Below are 25865 nucleotides of genomic sequence, written 5' to 3'. Positions count from 1 at the left end.
TGTCCAGTTACTATTTCGCCTCCAAGAAAATATTCACGATGAACGATATCGAAAAATATGATCAACATTGCCTTCAGTCGCGACCTAGACATCCTCGCTTTTGTTGGACTCTCCTCACCCTTTTCTACCCACTGCTGACTTTGTTTACGGATCTTGGGGTCATACTCAAATATCCAGGTCTCCTGGTGATCACCTGAATCATCCAGTCGCTGCCGTTGCTCCGAATGTGAGACAGAAAATCCCCAAGAGTGCTCATGATATTGGCATAGAGAAACTCAAAAAAAAACTGTAACCGTGGTGCTGAACGAGTTAACTTCAAAAAATTACCAAAAGTGCTTTGAATCGTGAGAGCAACGTTGGAATCGTTGTGCAGAGTTAAACGGAGACTATTGTAAAGGTCGATGATAAAATTTTGTAAAACAACTTGATTTGTTTGTTTTTAATTGACCAATTCCCGAAACTTAATTTCCACACTTCGTGTGTTCTCTAAATGTATACCATGTTATTTATAATAAAAGTATATGAAAGTAAAGCAATTTGAAAAACTAGAGTGATCATCAATATCGATTATTAAATCGACCCAATATGAACATAGTAAAGGATTAAATAAACATAATAAAAACAAACATAGGGTGGGGGGGGAGCGGTGTGTTTCCAAGGAGCAACTGATTGTGAATTTTAATGGTTTTTCCGAATGTATGCGGCATCATTTTCTAGCCAATTGCGGTTCTTGTCTATCATCTGAACCGAACGTAAAAAAGTCAGGGGGCCACGTCTCGTTGGTCGACTTGCACCTATGGAAGTAATTAATTTTGTCTAATTATTATCATGATGTAATTAAGCACACAAAAACTCTTTTGCAATTGTAGAAAATTCCAAGAAAAGAACATCTCTTTTGTATATAACATAAATTAGTATCTACATTATGTTACGATCATGGTCGAACCATAAAGGTGGACTTACACCATAGCACCAACACGTTTTAGATAAGGCCGGTGCAACAAATGCGACAGCCATTCGACCATGCGCCGCATTTTACTTCATTTCAAACTCGCAGCAGGCATTTAGCCACAGCCATTATTGCATCCTATCTATGACCTTACAATGTCACAAGTGATCATTGACATGTAAGAACGCTTAAGGCTGGGTCCACACTATAAGGTTGATCACGGTTCGTTTGCGGCCCGATCCCGGTCAGGTAAAATATAATCATGTTCGCATTATTAGACAACCTCACTCAGTTTACGATTCAGTATTGAACCGTCAATAATCGAAGTCGGATATATTTGGCTCATAAGTAGCAATAAAATAAACCTTAAAGTATTTAATATCATGTAATATTCGCGACCGAAAAACGTCATTGAACTTTTCGATTGAAGAATTAGCTGTTATATCTTATATTCTTGACGAAGAAGATAATATTATCAACGCAAGAAGAAAACATGAAGTAAGGAGAAGAATGTGGATACATCCAAGCTTACTGCAACGAAAAAACGGAAGGAGAATACCACACTCTCTATCGTCATTTAATTAGAATAGTATTGAGAATTAACTTAAATAATAAAATTTTTAAATTACTCCATCATCATCATCATTATCATCATAGAGTCGTCAGTCCTAAGACTGGTTGGAACTAGAACAACCCACATCCTTAACTATTTGCGAACAGTAATCTAACCCAGGTCTACCTGTACCCCTTCTAACTCCTGCTTCTGCCTCTAATGTCTCTGACTAGTACATTTTACTCGGGATCATAATGTGGTGGTTTCCAGTTGCCTTCCACATCGCAGTATTGTGCATCAGAGTGCCACACCGATCCTCGTGATCTTTGCCACCCTGAGTACTCAAAGAGCTGCTGCCCTCGTTCAAGGACTGTTTCTCTCAAGTCTGGTTTCTCTGTAAGAACCCCCGCCCCCCATTATGGCTGAACCTATAGTCCGGCTCCCTAAATCATCGAAACTCGCAAGCTGATCCACCCCCTCTAGCTTGTACAAGAGTTTAGTCAAGACTTAAGTCCCGTCGANCTTTAACAACCTTTTTCGAATTTCTAAATTAACCGTTCGCGAGCATAGAAGTGACTTCTTTTTATTAAAGGCGACACGACCCTGCGCTATCCTCTGCTTTATATCCCTACTACTCCTTCCGTCCTGACTTATCTGACTTCCTAGATATCTAAAATCAGCCACTTCTACTGATTTTTCGTCTCCTATATTCATATTCGCTCTTTCCGTACTTTTTCTTTCCTTGCATACCAGTATTTTAGTTTTACTTTTACAATAGGAATTTAATAAAACGATTCAAATGTACATTAATTACATTTGATGCAATTGTCGCTTCAACGGGTAATAGCTGACTGAACCAGGAACAGAAGAGCATTCATACTATCGATACATGTCATGACTGGAATGGAATTCGACCGGAACTTGACTGTTACGGATAGTATGAATGCACACATTGTTTTTCATTTGATAATATTTTACCAGACCGAGATCTGACCGCGAACGAACCGCGATCGACCTTATAGTGTGGATCCAGCCTAACGCGTCAAAGTATTAGCCATTTTTATTTAAGAATTCCGATCGAATGGTAAAATCGTGGACAGCGAAAGTGGGTCATTTGGATAGTTTCAATAATTCATTAGCCGTTTTAATCGTCAGTAATTTTCAGAATGTCAAACCATCATCTATCTCAGCAGCACAAATATTCATTAAAAACTTACATTTATTCTGTAAACATAGATATTATCACCATTTAAGTCAAATGTAAAATATCAAATTCCTAGAAAAAGGTAATTTATAAAATGTAAGTTCATCTATGCCCACAAGAAAAAACAAAGCACGATGGTTACATTAGAGAATTACTTCAGATTCTACAATTGTTTGCTAAAGCAGATGCAAATATTTGCTTTTTCTCTTTCAAATAGCCTTTTTTTTTCTTGTTCTTAATAAATTTGCATTTCAAGGAAGCAATCATTCACTAAATGCTTATTTCATACCACCTTTATAGTATAAAAAGGAGAAGAGAAGAAAGCAAATGGAATATTCTACAATCAATCTGAACGAAAACGATTTGCCCCGTAATATCCTGAAATCGTCGGTATATCTTACAAAATTTCCTGAGTAATTTCGTTTCAGCCTCGCCTGTATCGAAATTATTTAATTTACATTCAAATTAGATTGAGAAGCCACTTGAGATTCCTAAGTGTTTTATGTAAACAATTCGTCTCGGGGTAAGCGTGGACATTTACCCCACGGGCGTATTTAAATTCTACTTTGTTTAATTTTGGTAGATCGTATCGGTAAGATAACTTCCGAACTAAACGGAAATTAGAATACGCAAACCTTAAAAATTTACTTCTCAACTCTAAAGTCCTCTACCTAGAGAGTTAGTAATTCTGACTTTTACAATAGAAAGATTTATCGACCTTAAAGGAGACGGTGGTCTAAAACGGAGTAAAGGATTCAAAACACTTATCTTTAAATTAAACAATTTTCAAAGTATTGTAGTTATTATCGAGAAATTACATTTTTGTCACCCAATTCAACAAGAACCGAACTTTGAGCTAGCTGATAATACAGAAAATGCAATACATGGTGTAGTAAAAGTAAGTGCGATGCTGTAAAGGATACAATCTAGATGCAATAAAGAATCGCATGGTGAGTTAAACAGCATAATTAAGAGCAAAAAAGCTTTTTAAGAAAATCACAACAGTTTGCAATGGGAAGTCTGCCCTGTACGTGAATTGGCAACGTAGGTGTATACCGAACATTGAATTGAAATAAAAACTCTGCAGGTACTTCCATCTAGAATGTAAACGGTGCCGGTTATCGAACGTCTCAGATAAACAAACAATTTACTGTTACACGTATTGTTTAGAGATCTATTACGATAAATGAATTAAATAATAAATTTATTCGTCGCTGATTGTATGTTACGTAAACATTAGCAGGTAAATGAAAATCATCTGGATTATCCTAATGTTATTAACGATAAGGTAAATTTTCACACCAGCATCGATTTTTTGTCAGGCGCGTTATCCTTTTTTGTTGGTGATTTGCCAATAGCCCAATAGCCCTATTATCCTACGACAAAAAATCAATTATTTACTGACTTTTGCTTGTAAGTGAACTTACCGCTTCTTACAGAGGGGTTTTTGGATCCGAGAACAATACCACTAAACGTACCTACATACATACGTCCATTAGAAAAATTGTTCAATTATTCGAAGTCAGAACCCTATGCAAGAAGGCAGTCACCTAAACGTTTACCGAAATTATTTTTGGTTTGTGCAAAATCGTCCGGCATTTAGCGTATTTCATTTGCAGCGATCATTACATGGCCATTCAGATCATTAGTGTTGTGTTGTGCTTGATACACGCGCTGTTCCATACAAACAAGTCTTAGAACCTAGGCGCCGGTCAAGCCACAGTGCACCCACGTCGAATTCAACCACCAGGAAACTGCTCATGTAGAAACTGACGCACTGATCGTACAATATGAGCGGATACAGATACACCTTCTTGATGAAAAAAACGGTATGTCCTAAAGTACATTGGGAATTGTTTGGTAAAAAAAGCCAAAATACGTCACGCCGTTTAAACGTGGAGGTAGAATGAACGGTATGAATAGAGAATCTCCAAGAATTCTGCGTTGTTGAAATCGCGAAGAATGCGCGGCATGCGGATTATTGGCTACTGTTATCCCGTGAAACAACATTCGTCCGTAAACAACATCCTGCTCTGTAGCACTGTCCTGTTGAAACCACTGAGATATATCCACTAGCGGCTTTAACTCAGCTTGTTGCAAGGTTTGCATTCGCTGTAAATAATAAAAATGTACCAATTGTTTCAGTAAAGTTTGCCACACTGTCACGTAAGGAGAACCAACGTTGCGTAATATTTCTCGTGTATTACTTCGGGGGTTGACTTCTATGAAAATCAGGGATTTCGTCTTTTTAGATGTAATGGTTTAGGCGTCGATACTGACGGTTCACAAAAATAGGGTGTCCCTTTCGATTACTGTACAATCACACGCTGACTTGCTGTCAATATCATCGACTGATTAAATGCATCCAGGTTACAATGTTAAAAGAACCAGATGATTGAATGCGGCGTTGCATTCTCGTATCTACGATCAATCATTGACTTGCTGCCAATATCGATTGATTAAATGCATGCAGGTTACAACGTTAAAGGAACTGGCTGATTGAATGCGGCGTTGCATTGTCATATCTACAATTACACACTGATTTGCTGCCAATATCATCGATTGATTAAATGCATCCAGGTTACAACGTTAAAAGAACTAGCTGATTGAATACGGCGTTGCATTGTCGTATCTATTTCTCTAACTGGCTTGTCAAGGTTTTTTTATCGAAATCGGTGAACTTGCGGATCTGCAGATATTTACTTAATTTTCTTATATTATAGGGTCCTAGCATCACCTGCAAGGTTGCAGCTGATTTNGATGATTGAATGCGGCGTTGCATTCTCGTATCTACGATCAATCATTGACTTGCTGCCAATATCGATTGATTAAATGCATGCAGGTTACAACGTTAAAGGAACTGGCTGATTGAATGCGGCGTTGCATTGTCATATCTACAATTACACACTGATTTGCTGCCAATATCATCGATTGATTAAATGCATCCAGGTTACAACGTTAAAAGAACTAGCTGATTGAATACGGCGTTGCATTGTCGTATCTATTTCTCTAACTGGCTTGTCAAGGTTTTTTTATCGAAATCGGTGAACTTGCGGATCTGCAGATATTTACTTAATTTTCTTATATTATAGGGTCCTAGCATCACCTGCAAGGTTGCAGCTGATTTGAAAATCACCCTGTATCTTATTAACGTTTTAACTTATATTCGTGTGACGACGGATGTTTCGCTTAAAATAAACAAGTCAGTGGTTTCAAATAAACGCAACGATCTGTTTGCGCATAGATTTAATAACGGTTTCTAATTTGTATTAGGCGGCCGGGTCATCGTTCAATCGGTCGAATCAGCGCATGTTTACCACCAAGTAAATATCAATTTTGCTATTCAATACATTGCTGAAACTATGCCGTATTTCTATCTGACATTGTAAATTGACAAGTGAAACGTTAACAATGCCGTGCATTATTATGTACTGTGACACTTTAACCAACTACGTTATATTTAAACATTAATTACGGAATTAATCCAAAATGCATTATGTGGGCGTTTGGTAAATTAACCTCAAAGCAAATTTTATTGACAGTGAACCATTCAATACAAAACGGCTAACGGATTAATTTTTAATTGCCATGGCACCTATAAGTACCTACCCAAAAGTTTAAATATGTTAATCGTGGTAATCGACAATTTAACTATTGTATCTTATGGGATAAGAAGTTAAATATACATACTTAATAAAAGTACAGATGAATTACACAATTAGAAGATTGATACTTAGTTTGTATAAAGAGCAACAGGAAGTTATAGAGCTGGAGCAGCAACGTAGAGAAGTAAATATTAGGAAGGGAGTCAGACAGGGATGCACACTGTAGCTGCTACTTTTTTATCTATACTCGAAAACGCGATCAACATCATTAAAGACAGTACTACTGTAGGGACAGATATAGAGCGGCAAGAAAGTAGCATGCTTAGATTTGTAGATGATATAGCTGCCATCTAGCAAGGAGGAGTTAGATATAGCTTTAAATAAAATGGAAACCGTATTGACAAAACAGTATTGTATGAAAATAAATAAAAGTAAAACAAAAATACTGATATGCAAGGGAAAGAGCAAATATAAAGATAGGAAACGAAGGATTAGAAGAAGTGGATATTTTAAGTGTCTAGAAAGTCAGATAAGTCAGGAGGGAAGGAGTAGTAGGGATATAAAGCAGAGGATAGCGCAGGGTCGAATCGCCTCCAATAAAAAACAAACAAATCAGGTTTTTTACAAAATTGTATTAACGACCTTCGCAATAGTCTCCGTTTAACTCTACATAACGATTCCAACGTTGCTTTCACGATTCAAAGCACTCTTGGTAATCGTTTGAAGTTAACCCGTTTAGCACCAGGGATACGGTTTTTTGAGCTCCTCTATGCCACCACGATGAGCTCCATTGAGGTGTGACTTCATCTTGGAGAATAAAAAAAATTCGCAGGGGGCAATATCGGGCTATAGGGTAAGTGCGGCATCGTTGGAATGCTTTTTTTTTCGCCAAAAACTTTTGTACAATGAACGAGGAATGGGCCGGCGCATTGTCGTGGTGCAGGGTCCAGTCGTTCCCGCGGAAAACGCGTGCCCGGACGCTAACATAACTGTCCAGTTACTATTTCGCCTCCAAGAAAATATTCACGATGAACGATATCGAAAAATATGATCAACATTGCCTTCAGTCGCGACCTAGACATCCTCGCTTTTGTTGGACTCTCCTCACCCTTTTCTACCCACTGCTGACTTTGTTTACGGATCTTGGGGTCATACTCAAATATCCAGGTCTCCTGGTGATCACCTGAATCATCCAGTCGCTGCCGTTGCTCCGAATGTGAGACAGAAAATCCCCAAGAGTGCTCATGATATTGGCATAGAGAAACTCAAAAAAAAAACTGTAACCGTGGTGCTGAACGAGTTAACTTCAAAAAATTACCAAAAGTGCTTTGAATCGTGAGAGCAACGTTGGAATCGTTGTGCAGAGTTAAACGGAGACTATTGTAAAGGTCGATGATAAAATTTTGTAAAACAACTTGATTTGTTTGTTTTTAATTGACCAATTCCCGAAACTTAATTTCCACACTTCGTGTGTTCTCTAAATGTATACCATGTTATTTATAATAAAAGTATATGAAAGTAAAGCAATTTGAAAAACTAGAGTGATCATCAATATCGATTATTAAATCGACCCAATATGAACATAGTAAAGGATTAAATAAACATAATAAAAACAAACATAGGGTGGGGGGGGAGCGGTGTGTTTCCAAGGAGCAACTGATTGTGAATTTTAATGGTTTTTCCGAATGTATGCGGCATCATTTTCTAGCCGATTGCGGTTCTTGTCTATCATCTGAACCGAACGTAAAAAAGTCAGGGGGCCACGTCTCGTTGGTCGACTTGCACCTATGGAAGTAATTAATTTTGTCTAATTATTATCATGATGTAATTAAGCACACAAAAACTCTTTTGCAATTGTAGAAAATTCCAAGAAAAGAACATCTCTTTTGTATATAACATAAATTAGTATCTACATTATGTTACGATCATGGTCGAACCATAAAGGTGGACTTACACCATAGCACGAACACGTTTTAGATAAGGCCGGTGCAACAAATGCGACAGCCATTCGACCATGCGCCGCATTTTACTTCATTTCAAACTCGTTTAATAGATAACGGTTGGTGACGGTTGTCTTTTTATATTTTTTTAAAACTCAGAGCAGATAGGCAAAATTGTGCAACATGAAAATAGTGAACAATGCGTTTATTGTTTGAAGAAGTCAAAAAAACTGAACAACGGACAAAGGACATTAAACGCATGCTGAATGAAAAACAATACGATGACACGATATTATTAAAAGGATGGCATCTATTGTTTAACGTTTATGTTATCAGTGATTGGCATATCGTGACTATTCGACAGAATTATGCCATTTTATGCTGCATTATATGGACATATTTCCAAAATAAAAATATTCTATTGCAGGCAATAACTGAAATACAGCTCTAACGTCAGTTTTAAAAAGTATAAAATATTTTTTTATTATCCTATGGTTAGTACAAAATAAAATGTTGATCCTAAACAATTGGTTTTTAGGGACCTTTTTCAGATTATGAGAAATATCTTGTAGTAAATAGTAGATAACGTGAAAGAATAGAAAAAATTAAAAATGAGCATCAGGTATTGAAAAGACTAGGAGAACAGAGGACGCTATGGAACTCAAAATAAGAAATAGTGGAAATAGATCAGTAGAACATCTTCCCGGATATAAAGGGCTAGTTAGAGAAGTACAAATAGTTGAGAGGGGATGAAGTAGACCTTGATTAGGTTACTGTTCTCAAATGGTTAGAGATAAAGGGTGCTTTAGTTTTCAAGAATTGCGAAGATTTGTTTAAGGATGTTTCGGAGGTATGTCAAAATGCTACGAGACAAATAAAAATTTGGAAGAACGTTCCTCATTCAATTCTAAAACTCCTGTAAAAATTACAAATCGATTCACTAAACCGTTAAAAAGTTATTGAAATTTTAAAAAATTGTAATTTTACACGTCATTTTATGGAGATTCGTTAACCGAACAGATTAAATTCATTGGTATTTATTTACCTCATGATATGCTGCAAAACGTAATTAAACACGAATTTCTAATTTTATGTACTCTTGTCTCCGATTGTACCTCCCAAACATCCTTAAGGTGGGTGGAACTGGAGGTGTGTGTTCAAACAGTTTTCGGTCTGTTGTCGTTATGATGATGATATTATTATTGTCATGCCTTACCTAAAACTAAAAATAAAGTCTTGTTATAAGTAGGTGTACATCTATTTCTCAGTATATGTCTACCTCTATCCCTTGGCAAGCTTCTTTTTATATTTACTCCTGATATAATGATAAAATGACAACAATAAAGCCAAAAATCAATGCCCAATACATTGTATAAATTTTTTGTTATACAATACGTTTGACTGAAAATTTTCGCCATTGTAATAAATGTTAGTTAACTAGGTTGCATTGGCAGCTAAGTAATAAAAGAAACATAATGTAATATATACTTGACCATAAAGGACTGTACAATCTAGAATAAAGGTAATCAGGAAGGTTTCCGTCCACTAAGGTACTAGTAGAAGTATTATATGGCTGCCGTGTCCGTTATTCATTACAATGGTTATTATTTTTGAATTTATAAAAGTTTGGAAGTTAGCTTAGGTTGGAAAAGTTTCATGTCTGCCTTTAGTCACGCTTAGTTAGGCTTGTATAGTGGGCCGTTTGAGTTAATACCTTCATAAACTTCTAGAAACTTTATTTCAAACTTAAGCTGCTCTCTGACAAGATAAAATCTTGAATAATGAACCAATTCAAACTAGCAACATAAATTTCCTGAAATTACGTTGCTTAAATTTCGTGTTCCTCCCTCTGAAACTACCAGCAACTAGCGCTAAAAGTGAAATTAGCTAATTAATTTATTCTTAAGTTTCCTTATTCAATTTTAAAGGAGGAACAAAAAGTTATAAGGTCATAAATTCAACGTTATCGTAACACCGTATCATTTTCTGTAAAATATCAAATCAACCACTTCCTTCCACTGAGACCGAGGAATCGTTGAATGGAAGATTCTTAAAGAGGATAAGATTTATATATAATAACAAAAATAGAGTGTAATAGAAGTTAGACCCACCCAAAAAGTATCAATCGTCCATACTTCTAAAAAGGGTCTCTCGATTTTGGAGTAGTTTTTGATGTTTCGTATTAAAAATTTTCGTTATCCCTTGCTGTGAGTGTCTTCAGTAGACATATGTAGTAATTTCAATGAATTATACCAACTGATAGATAGACCTTGTGTTGCTACTATTAAGTAGAACTAAAACACATCAATTCCTCAATGCTACTTAAAGTATTAAATCGCTTTCGTCGCGTTTTCAGTCGCTAAAATACGTTTCCACCAGCTATTTCTCCCGTAGGAAAAATTTCCATTCTATTTCCATTAAAAAAATGCCATTTAATTACCACTGATAATAATATTAATGGTAATAAATGGAGAATTGCCAATGGGACGAATGGGATTTTCCCGAACTCAATGAGACTTCCATTGCTGAACGCATTGGGATTGCCATTGCGTTCCATTGGAACTTCCATTCCTGAACCCAATGGAAATTCTAGTGTCAATTCTTTATTTTTTACCTTTAATTATTGTTATTGGTAATTAAATGACATTCGTTTTAATCAAGATAAAATATGAATTACATGACAATTATTATTCCAAATAATGTCTTGTTTATTATTTTTACAACTTGCTTTGACAATCACATTAACTTCAGCACGTTTTTCTTCATTTTTTTAACAAGTTTTAATCATCTCAAACCAGATCTTCTCCATTTTTACGTACCCAATTGTTTTTCCACTTATATTGAATGGTTTTAAATAGAATTTAGAAATTTTGCATTGGTTCCCATTGAAAATCAATGGGAATTTTTCCTATGTAAATATTAATGGATTTGTTATTGAATATTTGAATTATTTTTCCATTTATGTCAAATGGTTTTGAATGGAATTTACAAATTTTTCCTACGGGCTAGTGTCATACAGCGAACGGCGCGGCGTCTAAGGAAAACAAGCGGAGACGGCCAGATTGACAGGTATACATTGGCGGAAATGTTTAGCACAACAATAAATGGAAGACTTTAACAATTTTGATAGCGGTTAATATGAAATATCAATATGAAAATTCATTTTTTATTTTTCACTCGCTATAAACTACCTCAGGTTACTGAGGGATAATTTGTTGCCACACCCTCGCTGGAAATCGAACCCGGGACCTTCGGCTTTAACCACCAAACTCTGTCATCTCTTGTAGATTAGTGATCTATTTCTAAACAAGCAAGAAGATACGTCCATTCTCACAGATAATTTATTGCGGTCTTCGCAAATTTTGATTGTCTCAACTATACCATTCCTTCTTCTCTAAATAAACTTTGTCAGTTGCCATTGCAACCTGTACCAAACGTGTTGTATATAAGTATTTGGTTTTCAAATTCACAAAAAGGTATTTTCAAGGGACATCACGCTTTAAATATATAACAACTTCCCTGTCCTTATCATTCTTTTCATATTAATATTTAAGTAGGTATTACACGGACTATCCATGAATCCATCAGAAATCAATTGTATCTGCCTTTCTCGGTAATACTGCTTGAGAGAAACGCCAAAGGTATGGGCACTCTGGGTGAAAATGAACAGTCTTGTATATTTCATTTCTTTCATTTGGTTTTTCAAAGCTTAATTAATTGACAAGCTCACTGTCTAGTCAATATCAGTTTAGCAGTTTTCATCAACTTTAACTTCCATTCGCCTTTTTTAAAGAACCTTAGAGATTAATAGTTGGTATTGAAATGTTTTTACGTAGCGTTTTTTGCTCCTTTCAGTCTTAGGTAATGAAAGTGGTCCGAATTCTTTGCAAATTAATGACGTCGTATCGACTATTAAAAATAGTATTCCCTGATTTCTGATTTCTGCATTCATCTCGAAGAATATTATATGTACCTATAACTCGTGAATTATAATTATGTAAAAAGTGATTTAATATCAAACTACTGGCAATATCTCGATCTCTACTGATATTCAGATTTATGTAGATGATAGGCTAAAAAACCAAATTAAGAAAATACATTAATAAGAATGTCAACGTTCTTGGTCAGAGATTTATCTTAAGCACTAGATGGATCAGTAAAAAGCAAAAACCAACTAGGTAGCAATACATTATATCTGAAAGAACGTTAAATTCAGACCTGGATAGCAGTTTTGATCTTCTTAGTTCTCATCAGCTCTCTATAGACAGTTTCAATAATTCCCGACCAAACTGAAACTATTACTTAAAGACAAGTTCATATAATATAGTCATGGGCTGTATGTATATCGCTGTCGATTGAAATTCAGATAAATTACTGACTAAGAACTTCTTCATCATCACAAGGTCGTCCGTCCTAAGACTGGTTGGACACGCATTTCCACTAATTGCTATCCTGAGCTAATCTTCGCATATCCCTAAAACTAGAACAACCCATATCCTTAACTATTTCCGAACAGTAATCTAATCTAGGTCTACTTCTACCCTCCTAACTCCTGTTTCTGCCTCTAATATATCCCTGACTAGACCTTTGTGACTGAGAAGGTGTCCTACTAACCTATCTCGCCTATTCCTTAATGACATCCATAGCGTCCTTTGTTCTCGTATTCTTTCTACTACCTCTTCATTTTTAACCTTCTCTATCCACGGTATCCTCCTTTTTCGCCTGTAACACCACATTTCGAACACTTCTACCCTTTTCTTTCCCGTCGCGGAAGCTAAAGCTATCTCTAACTCCTCCTCGCTAGAACTTCTTAATGTTTGTTAATTTGGTACGTAGCTTTGTTAAGCCTTGTCAGATACTACTGACCCACAGCTTATATCCACTTACTTTCACGTAAAACTTCGATTTGGTAGATTACTCTAGCTCAATTAGGTTTATACCTCGAGATCAATATCAAAATATAACGAATGGATTTGAACTGATGCTGTTTTGCTTTTTAGTTTATACGTAGCATTAGAAGTCTAAAAAAAACAGGTGCAAGTACACGTGAAAGAAGTGAAACTTCCTAACGAATAAGTAATGATTGGTGAAAGAAAGAGGGAGTACGAGAATTTTCAGGATTTATGTTTTCCAACATATTTTATTTTTAGTCTACCTAAGGAGTATTACTTTAATACGTTTTATGTAATTCAATAACAAAAAAATGGTCAAATGTTTTTCGCTTCCGTTTATTTTTCCAAATGCTTAAGAAACCGTAAACTATCAATAACTACAAGGAACTGCACAGATATAACCTTTCTATTCTCATAGCCTATCGCTTCGCGAGACGAAACGTTAATATTTACTTAATACACTTACTGTAACATAACTGNGGAATTAGAATTAATACATAACAATACTTACTCTTAAATAAATATTAATTGTTGTTAAATAAACATTTAGTGTAATACACTTACTGTAATATAACTGCATAGATATAACCAAAACATTAATTTAACACTATAGTATAGTGAATATACATTATACTATAATATATGAGATGCTAGTGACTAACAGCTGACTGTAATACCGATATGCGCATGCGCGCCCTTCTATTCTCATAACCTATCGCGTCGCGAGACAAAACGTTGCAAAACGTGTCGTTTCATGGCCTTGAAATTTTACTCCCATCGAACCCAAAGAAGTTTCACTCCAAAAAGAATCATTTAAATTCGTTAATTACAACTAGGACCCTTTTCATTTGTTATGACAAATTTCACTAAACTAGATGATTTATTGAAACAGTCTATGTCATGCTGACCGTTAATAATAAATTATAAATCGCATTAGACAATACTGAGTGTTTGATTGTACAATAAAAAGAGCAGATAAATACATTTGATTTGAACGAGCTGCGTCTTTTTAAAAAGCATATCCATCACAGTCAATTTTCTCTATTTCTTTTTCAGCTTCGTACAGTTCTCACGACGACGGTGAAGGCGTTGGAACGGGGCGCTCGAAGCTGAGTATTACGCTTACAAGAGGCGATCTTGGTGCGAGATTTGAATGCCGAGTCGAGAGCGCTGCATTAGAGGAGCCAATTGTATCCTGGATTACAGCTGATGTGAATGGTAAGGTACTTTTATACAACGGAAAAATGAATAGGCATAATTTTTGAGCGCCTTTGTGACCCGAGTGTTCCTCAAAAATGCGGAACACTGGTGAATACGCGAACGAAAAATGTAAACCCAACAAAAAAAAAAAGAAAACATCTACAAAACAAACGGAGAGATCCTTTTCATAATGCAGACAATGAGTCCGAAAATCTCACAGTTTATTTTCAATGAACCGAAAAGTTGTTCAATCTGAAGAAAAGAATGCTTTATTTTCGCTGTTGATCTTTCTAGATGACATTTACATAACAAAACAAGTATTTTTCTAAAAATATCAATTTTTCACCACATATCTGAATACGGTAGCTTTTCTGGTTGTATGCTTATGTTTTAAATTCAAATTTCATATCTTTCCCTTCTCAAGATACTGTAAACACTTAAAAAAGCCAACTTAGGGACAAAATATTTTATTATCGCAAAGAAAAATGTAAGGCCTGTTTATCACCACGTTACTTTCAATTATTTCTTTAATCTAATTACTTCATCAGTATAAGCGATTATTGTTTGAACCAAAATTAAGAAAAGTGGTCAGAGATACGTCAACTACAGGGTTTGTCCGGAAAGTAATAGGACTAATTTCCTTCCGCCGCGACTGTACTTCGGAGCATGCGCGCACCGACTGGATTCGGTAGAGGGCATTCCTAGCTAACTCGTGACTCGTGTGCGCGAAGTTTTGAACTCAGACCGTTGACTAAGTATTCGTTTAATTGTCCAGATATTAAATTTACCAAAATCTGTGGTTCATGACATCGTGACGGTGCCTTTGAACATGCGCAAGGTGTGCGCGAAGATGGTCCGAAAAGTGCTCACTGACGACCAGAAATTGCGGCGAGTGGAAGTGTGCCAAGAAAATTTAAACATGTGTGAAAGTGACCCCTAATTTTTGAATAACGTAATCACAGGTGACGAGTCATGGATCTTTGAGTATGATCCCGAAACAAACAACAAAAAAAAATCTTCCGAGTGGCACACGCCGGCGTCTCCTCGCCCAAAAAAGAGAAGAATGAGCAAATCCAAAGTGAAAACGATGCTCATTGTCTTTTTTGACATGAAAGGCATCGTCCACCATGAATTTGTTCCTCCTGGACAAACCGTCAACGCCAAGTTTTGCGTGGAAGTGCTCAAGAGACTCAAACGAAGGGTCAATCGGGTCCGACAAGAAATCGCAGCCGACTGGAAGTTGCACCACGACAACGCCCCGGCTCACACCGCCTTTCTTGTGGATAGCTACCTGACCAAGGCCTACAGCCCAGATGTGCCCCCCCCTCGATTTTTTGTGTTTGCTCGTCTGAATAGGCCGATGAAAGGCAAGCATTTTGAGACGACAGAGGGGATCCAAGCAGCATGCACCGCGGCTCTTAAGGCTATTCCGGAGAATGCCTTCCGTAACGCCTTCAATGCTTGGAAATCGCGCTGGCAGCGCTGCATCGACGCAGAAGGAGCCGATTTTGAAAGTTTTTGGGTAGGGCGGAACACCTCTTTCAGCCTCGTTTTACGATTCGTGGGAAAGGGTTGGTGATGGTTTGAGTCAGAAAGATGAGGCATATAAAATAAACACAAAAGAGAACAAAAGATTGCTTTTCTGTAGCAATAACTGTCCCAGAATTTGCTTAAGTTATTCAAGGAAACCACAGAAAGTCTTGGACCAGGGCAGATGGACCCGGAATCGAAAAGAGATAATTTCAAAATGCTAAGCAATGGTCTAAACCTCTAGGTTCGGTGTATATAGTGTTGCGGAAGCCCATGAATCTTCAGCATCGTATCTTTTCTCTGTAGGGAGTACAGAAATGGACGGTACTAAGACCGTGGGCAAAGTTGTTATTGCTCACATGTTGAATTGTATACCTACAACATAGCAAATATGCAATTTACTTGCTTTTTGTTTCTCTGGGATGAACACGAACAAAAATACGCTCTTAAATAAAAAAATTGCTTAAATTCAAAAAGAGAAATAATGTTTGTTCTATCCCACCAGTAAACTTCTAACGACTACATAATTTTAACGAAAAAGCTTCGCACAGCAATAGGTTAATTTAAAACCGGGTACAATCCTTACAAAAAAGCAGTTTATACATAATTTAGTAGGTGAGATAAATGAGTTCGCTATTGTTTACAGAGGAATAATTAAAAAGACAAATTTTTATGTGATGCTTCGGGTTAAAACAGCTTTCTTTGTTATGGTAGGGTAATTTCTCGTTTCGTCAGTTTTAAAATTCTACCTGTAATTCAATATTCGTCAACTTTTGAAGAGTATATTATATGTTTAAGCCAAAGCACCCAACAAAATACAGCACAATATGTTATTCCATCCCAAGTGAAATAGTTCTTCCAGAAAATTTTAGACTTGTAGCACGAACGATCGAATTATTGCATTTTTCAGCAAAGAAACAGTTACAAATATACAATCTATGTACACTGTTACCAGATATAAAAAAACTTTGGGTGTTTTATTCCTATCAGCCAATAATGCTAACGGGTGGGCAGTCCCTCTGGACTACGTCGGAGGGTATGGCAGAAGGCCTTCATCAGCCTACTTTCAAGAATCGTGAGAATGGGTGGGTGGTGACTAGAGTGAGAAAGATGAGACGTACCAAATGAGAACAGAAGAGAATAAAATATTATCTGTGGAATATTACTGACCCAGCATTTGTCTAAGTGATCTAAGGAAATCACAGAAAAACTTGGACCGAGGCAGACTGACCCGGAATCGAACTAGCGTCCTCCCAAATGCTAAGCAGTGGTCTGAACCTCTAGGTCATGCCGCTCGGTTTACCAGATATAGCTAGGAGAAGCCATATGGGCAATTTTCAAAAGAATTGAATGTTAATGTATTTCGAACGGTTTTTCTAGATACATAAGTAGAAATGGTTGTAAAATCCATTTCACACAAAGCTTATGGAGGCGGGTCTAGACTTTTGGATTAGTCCACAAGCAAGACCAAATCGTCTAGAATCGTATTCGATTTTTACCATTTACCCCTGAATGTAGTTGACGACGGATGACTTTAAATAATGGATTGTGCAAGTAAGCCGTACCCTGTACGTTGCGTTATGTTTAAGCTGAGTACAGAAATGAAGAACCCTTTGTTGAAATATTTGTCTGTTATTTCACATTTACCTATATTAATAATTATTACGTGTTAAAGGCTAGACCACTCGTTTTATCAGTCAGTTGATTGTTCTGAATAAGAATGTTTGACTATGACCATACTATTCTATCCTGGACATACATTCACATGTTTCTAACTAACAAATTACTCTTACACCTTGCCATCGTTGACAAAAAAGAAATAATTGCGAATATTAGCTCAGGATAGGAAAGAGTGGAGGTGCGTGTCCAACCAGTCTTAGAACTGTCGACCTTATGATGATGAAACTAACTCTGTATGTTTTAGAAATTGTCATACTATGTCTCGGAAGGTTCCCTATCATCCCATATCTCCTGGTTTTTATTAACTTACAAAGCGCCCTCTCTACTCTTTCTAACACCTCTTCATTACTAATCTCTTTCGTCCACAGCATATTTATCATCGACCTATAACACCACATCTGAAATGCTTCTAATTCATAGTTAAAATATTTCCCAAATCAGTTTACGATAAAAGGTAATATTCTTTGTAATTATTTAGCTGATGTTTAGTTTGCTCTAGTGTTTTTTGGCTTTGATGGTTTACGCAAAAGGCAGTTACTTTTTAAATATTCGAGGCAGACAATAAACTCAGCTTAACAGCATTTTTTTTAGAATTTTTCCCAGTAACATATATCTAGTTTACACACACCGAACTTTATAATTTGGTGCGACGTTGTCATAAACGTGTTACCAACACTGGCTTTAAATGTGTCTACTATCCTCGTGAATTGCATAAAGCGTCTCGTCTGCCTATAATTTTAAACAAGCTTTGAAACTGGCAGCGCATTTTTGTCGTATATATCCCTTTTATCCTGCAAAGTCCCGCTTTTTTACACACCTAAGTAACTTCATCGTTACGTTATACAAATGTGAGATTTATGGAGACATTTTCATTGAATAGAGGAGACTGAACTGGAGGCATTATTCTTGATTTTATGAAAAAAGTTCATCACCAAGACAGGTTATTACCTCACGAAAATGTAATTCGACTAATACAACTTGGACCAGAAAAACAAATTATAAAAGTCTAGTTGCCTAAACTATATTTATGGAAAAAAGTGCTGTCTCAGCATTGCATTAAATTACAAGTCGGTTATTATAGTAAGAAGGATCCGTACATAGGGTATCAAAAATATGTCCAAAATCGAGCACTTATTAAGAAACAGTCGCGTCTGTAAGTTCTTATTGTCAAATAGGTTAGATCGGCAGCTACAATTGATAAAATCACAAGTCCTCTGTTCTCCTGTTCATTCTAATACCTCTTCATTTCTAACCTTTTCTACCCACGTTATCCTCATCATTCGCCTATAACACCACATTTCGAAGGCTTCTAACGTTTTCTTTTCCGCCGCGCCCACTGTCCATGTTTCGCACCCGTACAGCGCCGCGCTCCAAATATACACTTTTAACAACCTTTTTTCGAATTTCTAAATTAACCGTTCGCGAGCATAGAAGTGACTTCTTTTTATTGAAGGTGACACGACCCTGCGCTATCCTCTGCTTTATATCCCTACTACTCCTTTCGTTCTGACTTATTTGGCTTCTAAAATCATCCACTTATCTTTCGTCTCCTATCTATATTCGCTCTTTGCCTAATTTTTCTTCCCTTTATGAAGCTTAATAGAAAATAAATCTTATAAAAAATTCTTTTAAATTAGCATGCCGTTGGTAGTACTGAAATTTCGTCATTTAAAGTTGACCCATTTTGCCATATTGAATTGAATTTCTAAATTAACTGTTCGCGACCAGAGAAGTGACTTCTTTTTGTTAAAGGTTACTCTACCCTGCGCTATCTTTTGTTTTATATCTCTACTGCTCTTTCCATATGAATTGTCTGATTTCGTAGATACCGAAAATCAGCGATCATTGTAAAATGATTTTATTTAGTAAAATTTTTCAGTTTTATTTTAATATTTTTTTAGTTGTTAGAGATAGATTTGCTTATCATTATTCAACCTATTCTGTGTTATTGGATTGGTTTCCATAACTTCAAATGCATACAAGGTAGTCAAATGTGTATTGCAAACAATAATAGGTCAATTTGGTCCCAATGGTCAGGTTCTGCGAACGTCCTCAATGGCAACCAGCTTTGTTAGTCGTATAATCGATGCTCTTCAATTGTATGCTGGTTATAGCAATTTCATAACTCGAGGCCGAGTCATACTTTGAATACATACTACAAATGGCGCAGTAAACGCCATCTGTAGCACGATGCTACATTTTAGGATTACGTATGCTCCAACAAGGTCCACTTGTGTGGATATCTACTTGCTGAAAATGATGGCGTTTACTGCGCAATTTGTAGTGTTTTCTAAAACGCACTGTTAAGACAGCAGGTAATAGTTGGTCTATGTTCTGTCGGAGCTGCCTGCGACGCGCTGATGAGATCCAAAAAGATCGAAATCGCGATCCGCGTCGGGCAATTTCGACAGAATACAGACCACTTCGAATCATTTTATTCGTATTCTTTTGTTGCATACCAGGTATTGGTGGTGGCACCAGAACAGTTTTTGATTTTGTCACATAATTTAGAGTTTGTTACGTTTTGTCCTTCTTCTTATCAATTTGAGTTTTTTATTTATATTTTCTTTGGCGATTACCGCGCCATTTGTAGTATTTTCTAAAACGCACTGTTAAGACAGCGGGTAAAAGTTGGTCTATGTTCTGTCGGAGCTGCCTGCGACGCGCTGATGAGATCCAAAAAGATCGAAATCGCGATCCGCGTCGGGCAATTTCGACAGAATACAGACCACTTCGAATCATTTTATTCGATTAAGCTAACGTGCCTATCACGTTGAGGTTGGCTACGCCGGGATTCGTTTTCAGCAAGTATATATCCACACAAGTGGACCTTGGAGCATACGTAATCCCAAAATGTAGCATCCTGCTACAGATGGCGTTTACTGCGCCATTTGTAGTATTTTCTAAAACGCACTGTTAAGACAGCGGGTAAAAGTTGGTCTGTGTTTTATCGGAGCTGCCTGCGACGCGCTGATGAGATCCAAAAAGATCGAAATCGCGATCCGCGTCTGGCAATTTCGACAGAATACAGATCACTTCGAATCATTTTATTCGTATTCTTTTGTTGCATACCAGGTATTGGTGGTGGCACCAGAACAGTTTTTGATTTTGTCACATAATTTAGAGTTTGTTACGTTTTGTCCTTCTTGCTTAGTTGCGTTTTCTATTGATTTTTTCTTCGTTGTGCCTGTAGTTATAATCTGTTATTTCATAATTAATAATTCATATGTAATTCTAGTGTTTTATATCGAGTATTAGCTCCGTTAAAACCAACATTTTGAGAAAATTCTCCTCATGATTTCACGGTAAACAACAATAATCCTGGCGGTCCACAAAAATGTTCAAAGAGGACCCGCAGGGCGCGGGTTGACCACCCCTCGTCTAGTCATTTAATGATTTTACGTCCAACTTTTGTACTGATATCTCTTATATATTGTTATTGTATTATGAACTCCATTATATAAAAGTAAGTAAAAGTTTTGTGAGTTGTATAAAATTTTTATTTCCAACTGGATCTCAAACAAATTCGACACAGTCCTGAGATTGTAACATAAAGTCGAATTCGGTAGCATCGCAACAACGAATATTTCTGACAATATATACTAATGCACTATCCGTCTGTCCATTTGGTTTAATTTTTTTGTCTTGAATGTATACATAAACTTCCGCTTTATCTGTGGCTTATGGTGCAAGTACTGATGATTACAAAAATTGGTAATTTATATGTGGTTCCAATAAAACTCATCAAAAAATTAACTTTTCAATGGACAAAATCGACTTTTTAAAAAGTTTATTAATATTAATTACATGAAAAAAACTTATCACCTCTAAAAGACGTTACAAACATGATTAATTAATATTAGGAAAAAAAAAGTTTTTTATGACTTAGCTTGATGATGAATATAATAGGTACATATGTAACATGTGAGATTACACATGAACAGTAGGTATACCATGAGATAAGTAAAACTATCCTTTTTATATTTATAAATTATGTCTAGGCTTGAACTGGATTTTACTGCTGTTGTAAACAACTTAATAAGTGGAAGAAGCTTTGAACGTTTACCTCACGGAATTAGTCGAAAGATAAAAGCGCCTTATCTTGTTTTTTAATTTTTCACTTTTCTGATATGACCACCAGGTTTGCATATAATGCATAAAATTTGTACGAATATTTCGATTTCAATTAAAAGACACTAGAAAGTCAGAAAAAAGGAAAGGCCTATTATAGGTATTTAATCTCATAAAACGCGGTATGCTATGTAAATTGGTTGCAAAGGAAAACGGTAAAAATGTGCCTGGTATAATGAAATTACAAAACTTCGTGGCAATAAGCCATTGAATGTAGGTACGTACGTACGTCGAGTGCAAACGAACAAAGAGCGCTTCTAATATTTCTAGTTAAAGTTTAAAAAGCTTTTTATTCCAATTCTGGAAAAACACATTCATTGTCAACGTGTATATATCCACACAAAGATGCGCCTGTTGGAATTTCAATTCGCTTTTAAAAAGTACGTAGGTGGGTACCACCTAGAATGACAAATTAGAAGAAACGCTTTTTATGTACTCATACTTTCAGTATTTCCTTTTTCTTATCAGTAACTATTGTAATTTTAGGAGTCCATTATAGTTAATATTCATATTAACAGAAAAGGTTGAAGTGTTGCGACAGCAATTAATTAAAAATTAAAAAGAAGACTCACCCCTAATTACCACAAAAACTTTTTCAGCGGACTTGTGTTTCGCCCACTGATGATCATCCACGAGTCTCGCGTTGATAATGCCCACGTATGAAGAGGGCGAAACACGAGTCCGCTCAAAAAATTTTTGTGAGTCTTCTCTTTAATTTTTTAATTAATTATTAATTACTTACTTACTGTTATGGCAGACCAAGAAACGAATGAAAATTCCCCTTTAAAAGGAAAAAGGAGACTGTCAGACTTACAACTCCTTCACTATTCCTTGCATGCGAAAAGACCACATGTAAAAGGTGCCAATCCCAACGGTAAACAGTAACTCCAGGTGAAATTTTAATGACGATACTGTTCCGCTCTGGACCTTTTTTAGGTAACAATTTTGATGTAAGTAAAGCATCTTATGTAAAACCTTAAAATATATAAGCTACGGCATTTTTGTTCATTAAAAAACAAAACGTAGAATAAGCGATTCCAAGGGAAATGGAGCAAGTTATAGGAGGCTTTATATCTATCGTAGTAATGGTTGGTCCATATCTATGGAAAATCCTAATCCTGGATCATCCCTTTTTTTTTAAACATCGGTGACGTTTCTTCTATTATGTTTTGTGTTAAAAATGTTCGTTCTTTTTGTTCACTTTTACCCCCTCCACGCCTAGTTTGACGTAACGTTCGTTAGCCATTTTTGACAGCTGTCAACGTCACTCAGGGCTTCGCCACATTCCCTCTGCAGGTGCTCCACGTCTTGAGCCCCCTATGGCACTCCGCTTTCATCTGTTACTTCCTGATCACAAGGTGCTCCCCTGTAGCTGGCTGATGATGACAGCTGTCAAAGATGGATTACGGCAGTGACGTCATAGTAGGAGGGGTAAAAGTGAACAAAAAAGACGAACATTTTTAACACAAAATATAAAAGAAGAAACGACACCGCTGTTTGAAAAAAGGGATGATCCAGGATTAGAGGATTTTCCATAGATATGGACCAACCATTAAGTACTATGATAGATATAAAGCTTTCTATAACTAGCTTATCCTACGATTGTTTTCTAATGAGAATAGAAACTAATTTGAGAACAGACACTCCGTCCTTAGATTAAAATACGTATAACATCGTGTAGACCTAACTGCATTGTACCTACTGACGTAATAAGGAATGTGTTTGAATCCGAAAATGAAACGTTGGCAAGTTCAGAAAGTGAACCTCCAGTTCATCATTGGCACTTGAAGCCCAAGCTCGTTAAAATTAAACTCATTAATTAGTTTGCAATTTACGAGACAGCTCTCGTGCCCGCCCTTCCTAGAAGCAAATTTAATTTGAAAACAGAGTTTGTATTGTACGGGAACTTTGAACTCTAATTATTTTCATATCAGAATGATTATCCGAAATTTTGGAGGTATGCGCGTAAAGGTACCAATCGATCTACTCAGACTAACAACAGACGATCCACTCAAATTGTATCTTATTTTTAAGGCATCCATGTGAATTTTGCTTCCGGTTTTTCATTTAAAAGGTTAGACACGTTCGAAATGTGGTGTAACCGGTGAATGATGCGGATACCGCGGATATAGAAGGTATTAGAAGAGGTATTAGAAAGAATAGGAGAACAGAGCACTCTATGGAAGGTAATAAAAAATAGGCGAGATAGGTTGGTAGAACACATTCTCAGACATGAAGGTCTAGTCAGTGATATATTAGAAGCAGAAACAGAATGATGATGATACCGTAGATAGAGAAAGTTAAAAGTGAAGAGGTATTAGAAATAATAATAGAACATAGGAATCTATGGAAGGTAATAAAAAATAGGAGAGATAGGTTGGTAGGACACCTTCTCAGGCGTGAAGGTCTAGTCAGAGACATGTTAGAGGCAGAAACAGGACTTAAGAGGAGTAAAAGTAGACCTAGATTAAATTATTGTTCGCACATAGTTAAGGATGTGGGATGTTCTGGTTTTAGAGAAATGCGAAGATTATCTCAGGATAGGAAGAAGTGGAGGTGCGTGTCCAACCAGTCTTAGGACTGACGACCTTATGATGATGTTCTTTTCGATCGATCATCTCGAAATCGAGTAGATGTTTTCTTAAAGTGTACTGCTTTCCTGTTTCTTTTGTTACTATTACTATATAGGATTTTTACTGTAGGAATTTATCAATTAGGAGTTTTTTTTGCTTAAAGGAGTAGGTAAGTTGTATTTCAAGGACTTCTTGCTTTTTCACATCGAATTGAATCCTATTATTTACCCTGTAAAATATAAAAACGTTGTACCTTGCGAAACATTCTGAGAAAAAAATACTTTCCTGTTCACAATATTCTAAAAGTAAACAGTTATCAAATCGTTAATAAAAAAAATAATAAAATCAATCAGTCAAAGCAAAGCTTGAGTTGTTATTTGTACCCTGAGGGGCGTAAACATCATAAAATCCGTTTTTTAATTAAAAACTCAGGAATTTAATAATGCGCCAAATTTTGACAGCGACGCATATTCATCTATATTCCTAAATTTATGATTTCAGATTTTTATTAAAAAACTGACTTCACCAGGAATACGTATTATTAAATGACCCGACGAAATCTAGAAACGTACTGTAAATTTTAAACACTTTTTTGATGGTATTACTTGGCAGAAGTAGCTTGACGCTCGGAATATTTACGCACAGCAATGCGCGATGGACACAACTGATATTGCTCGCTCCTTATTGTCATAGAACAAGTTTAAATCTCAAAACAAAAATAGGTATGCATAATTAACAATCATTTTCACCTAATTTTCGAGGTGGATAAAATGCTTTCAAAAGTTATTAAAAAAAACCAAATGCAAAATAGGCGAATCTACTTCTTTCATAGTGCATTATTAATTTTTGTGTTAATACTATCGATACAGTTACGACACCCTGCGGTGAACACAAATATCGAGCGGCAAACGTAATCATCAAATGCATCTCTTCTCTTCCGAATGCTCTTCCTTTCTCTTTTGCGCCGTTCTCTCGAAATCTCAGGGGTCAAAGTATTTCTGTTAAGTTGCACCTACTCTTTTTTTGAAGTGAAACTGTTTTACGCACGGTAGGGTAAGTTCGTTTCATGCGAGTTGCTATGTAACGAAATCATGCAACGCATTTCCCCCGCTGTCTGTCCCTATGTCTGCTTAGATCTTTAAAACTACGCAATGGACTTTAATGTGGTTTCTTTTAATAAATAGAGTAATTCAAGAGGAAGATTTATATGTATAATATAAACATAATATAGTAGAGAAACACTGATAAGTTTAGAGGTTTGTAATATGATGTCGTAAATAAACACATTTTTTTGCGCTTACATTGCAAACGCTGGCTGAACCCTACGAGATAGATCAAAATAATGTACTACAGTATTGTACACCTTAAAAAGTTCTACAAAAAAGACCGCGATGGTATATGTCTATCTCTTAGGGATAACCCACTATAACCATTTTTTATCCTTTACTTTTTACGAGAAATAATGGCTTATTTACGAAGCGATTTTAAGCAATACAGCATTAATCCTTATCCAATTAAGTACTTTTAAATACATTGTGCATTTAATATAGATCAATATGGCCCTTTACAGCATGTAATTTAAAGGAATATTTTCGAAGATATTACAGA

At 36.2% G+C, this 25865-nt stretch overlaps 1 protein-coding gene across 8 annotated transcripts in view; it reads left to right on the top strand.

Moving 5' to 3' along the window:
• The window catches only part of LOC108736912 (hemicentin-2), a 465590-nt gene that overhangs the window by 217189 nt on the left and 222536 nt on the right, over positions 1–25865 (top strand). For all 8 annotated transcript variants that reach the window (XM_025981202.1, XM_025981203.1, XM_025981199.1 and 5 more), the window contains one exon: positions 14200–14361. In XM_025981202.1, coding sequence (XP_025836987.1) covers positions 14200–14361 — 162 coding nt within the window. The remainder of the gene's footprint in view (positions 1–14199; positions 14362–25865) is intronic.

This window comes from Agrilus planipennis, unplaced genomic scaffold (genome assembly GCF_000699045.2).
Source record: "Agrilus planipennis isolate EAB-ADULT unplaced genomic scaffold, Apla_2.0 scaffold9, whole genome shotgun sequence".
NCBI lineage: Eukaryota > Metazoa > Arthropoda > Insecta > Coleoptera > Buprestidae > Agrilus > Agrilus planipennis.
This window is presented reverse-complemented; position numbering and strand designations above follow the sequence as displayed.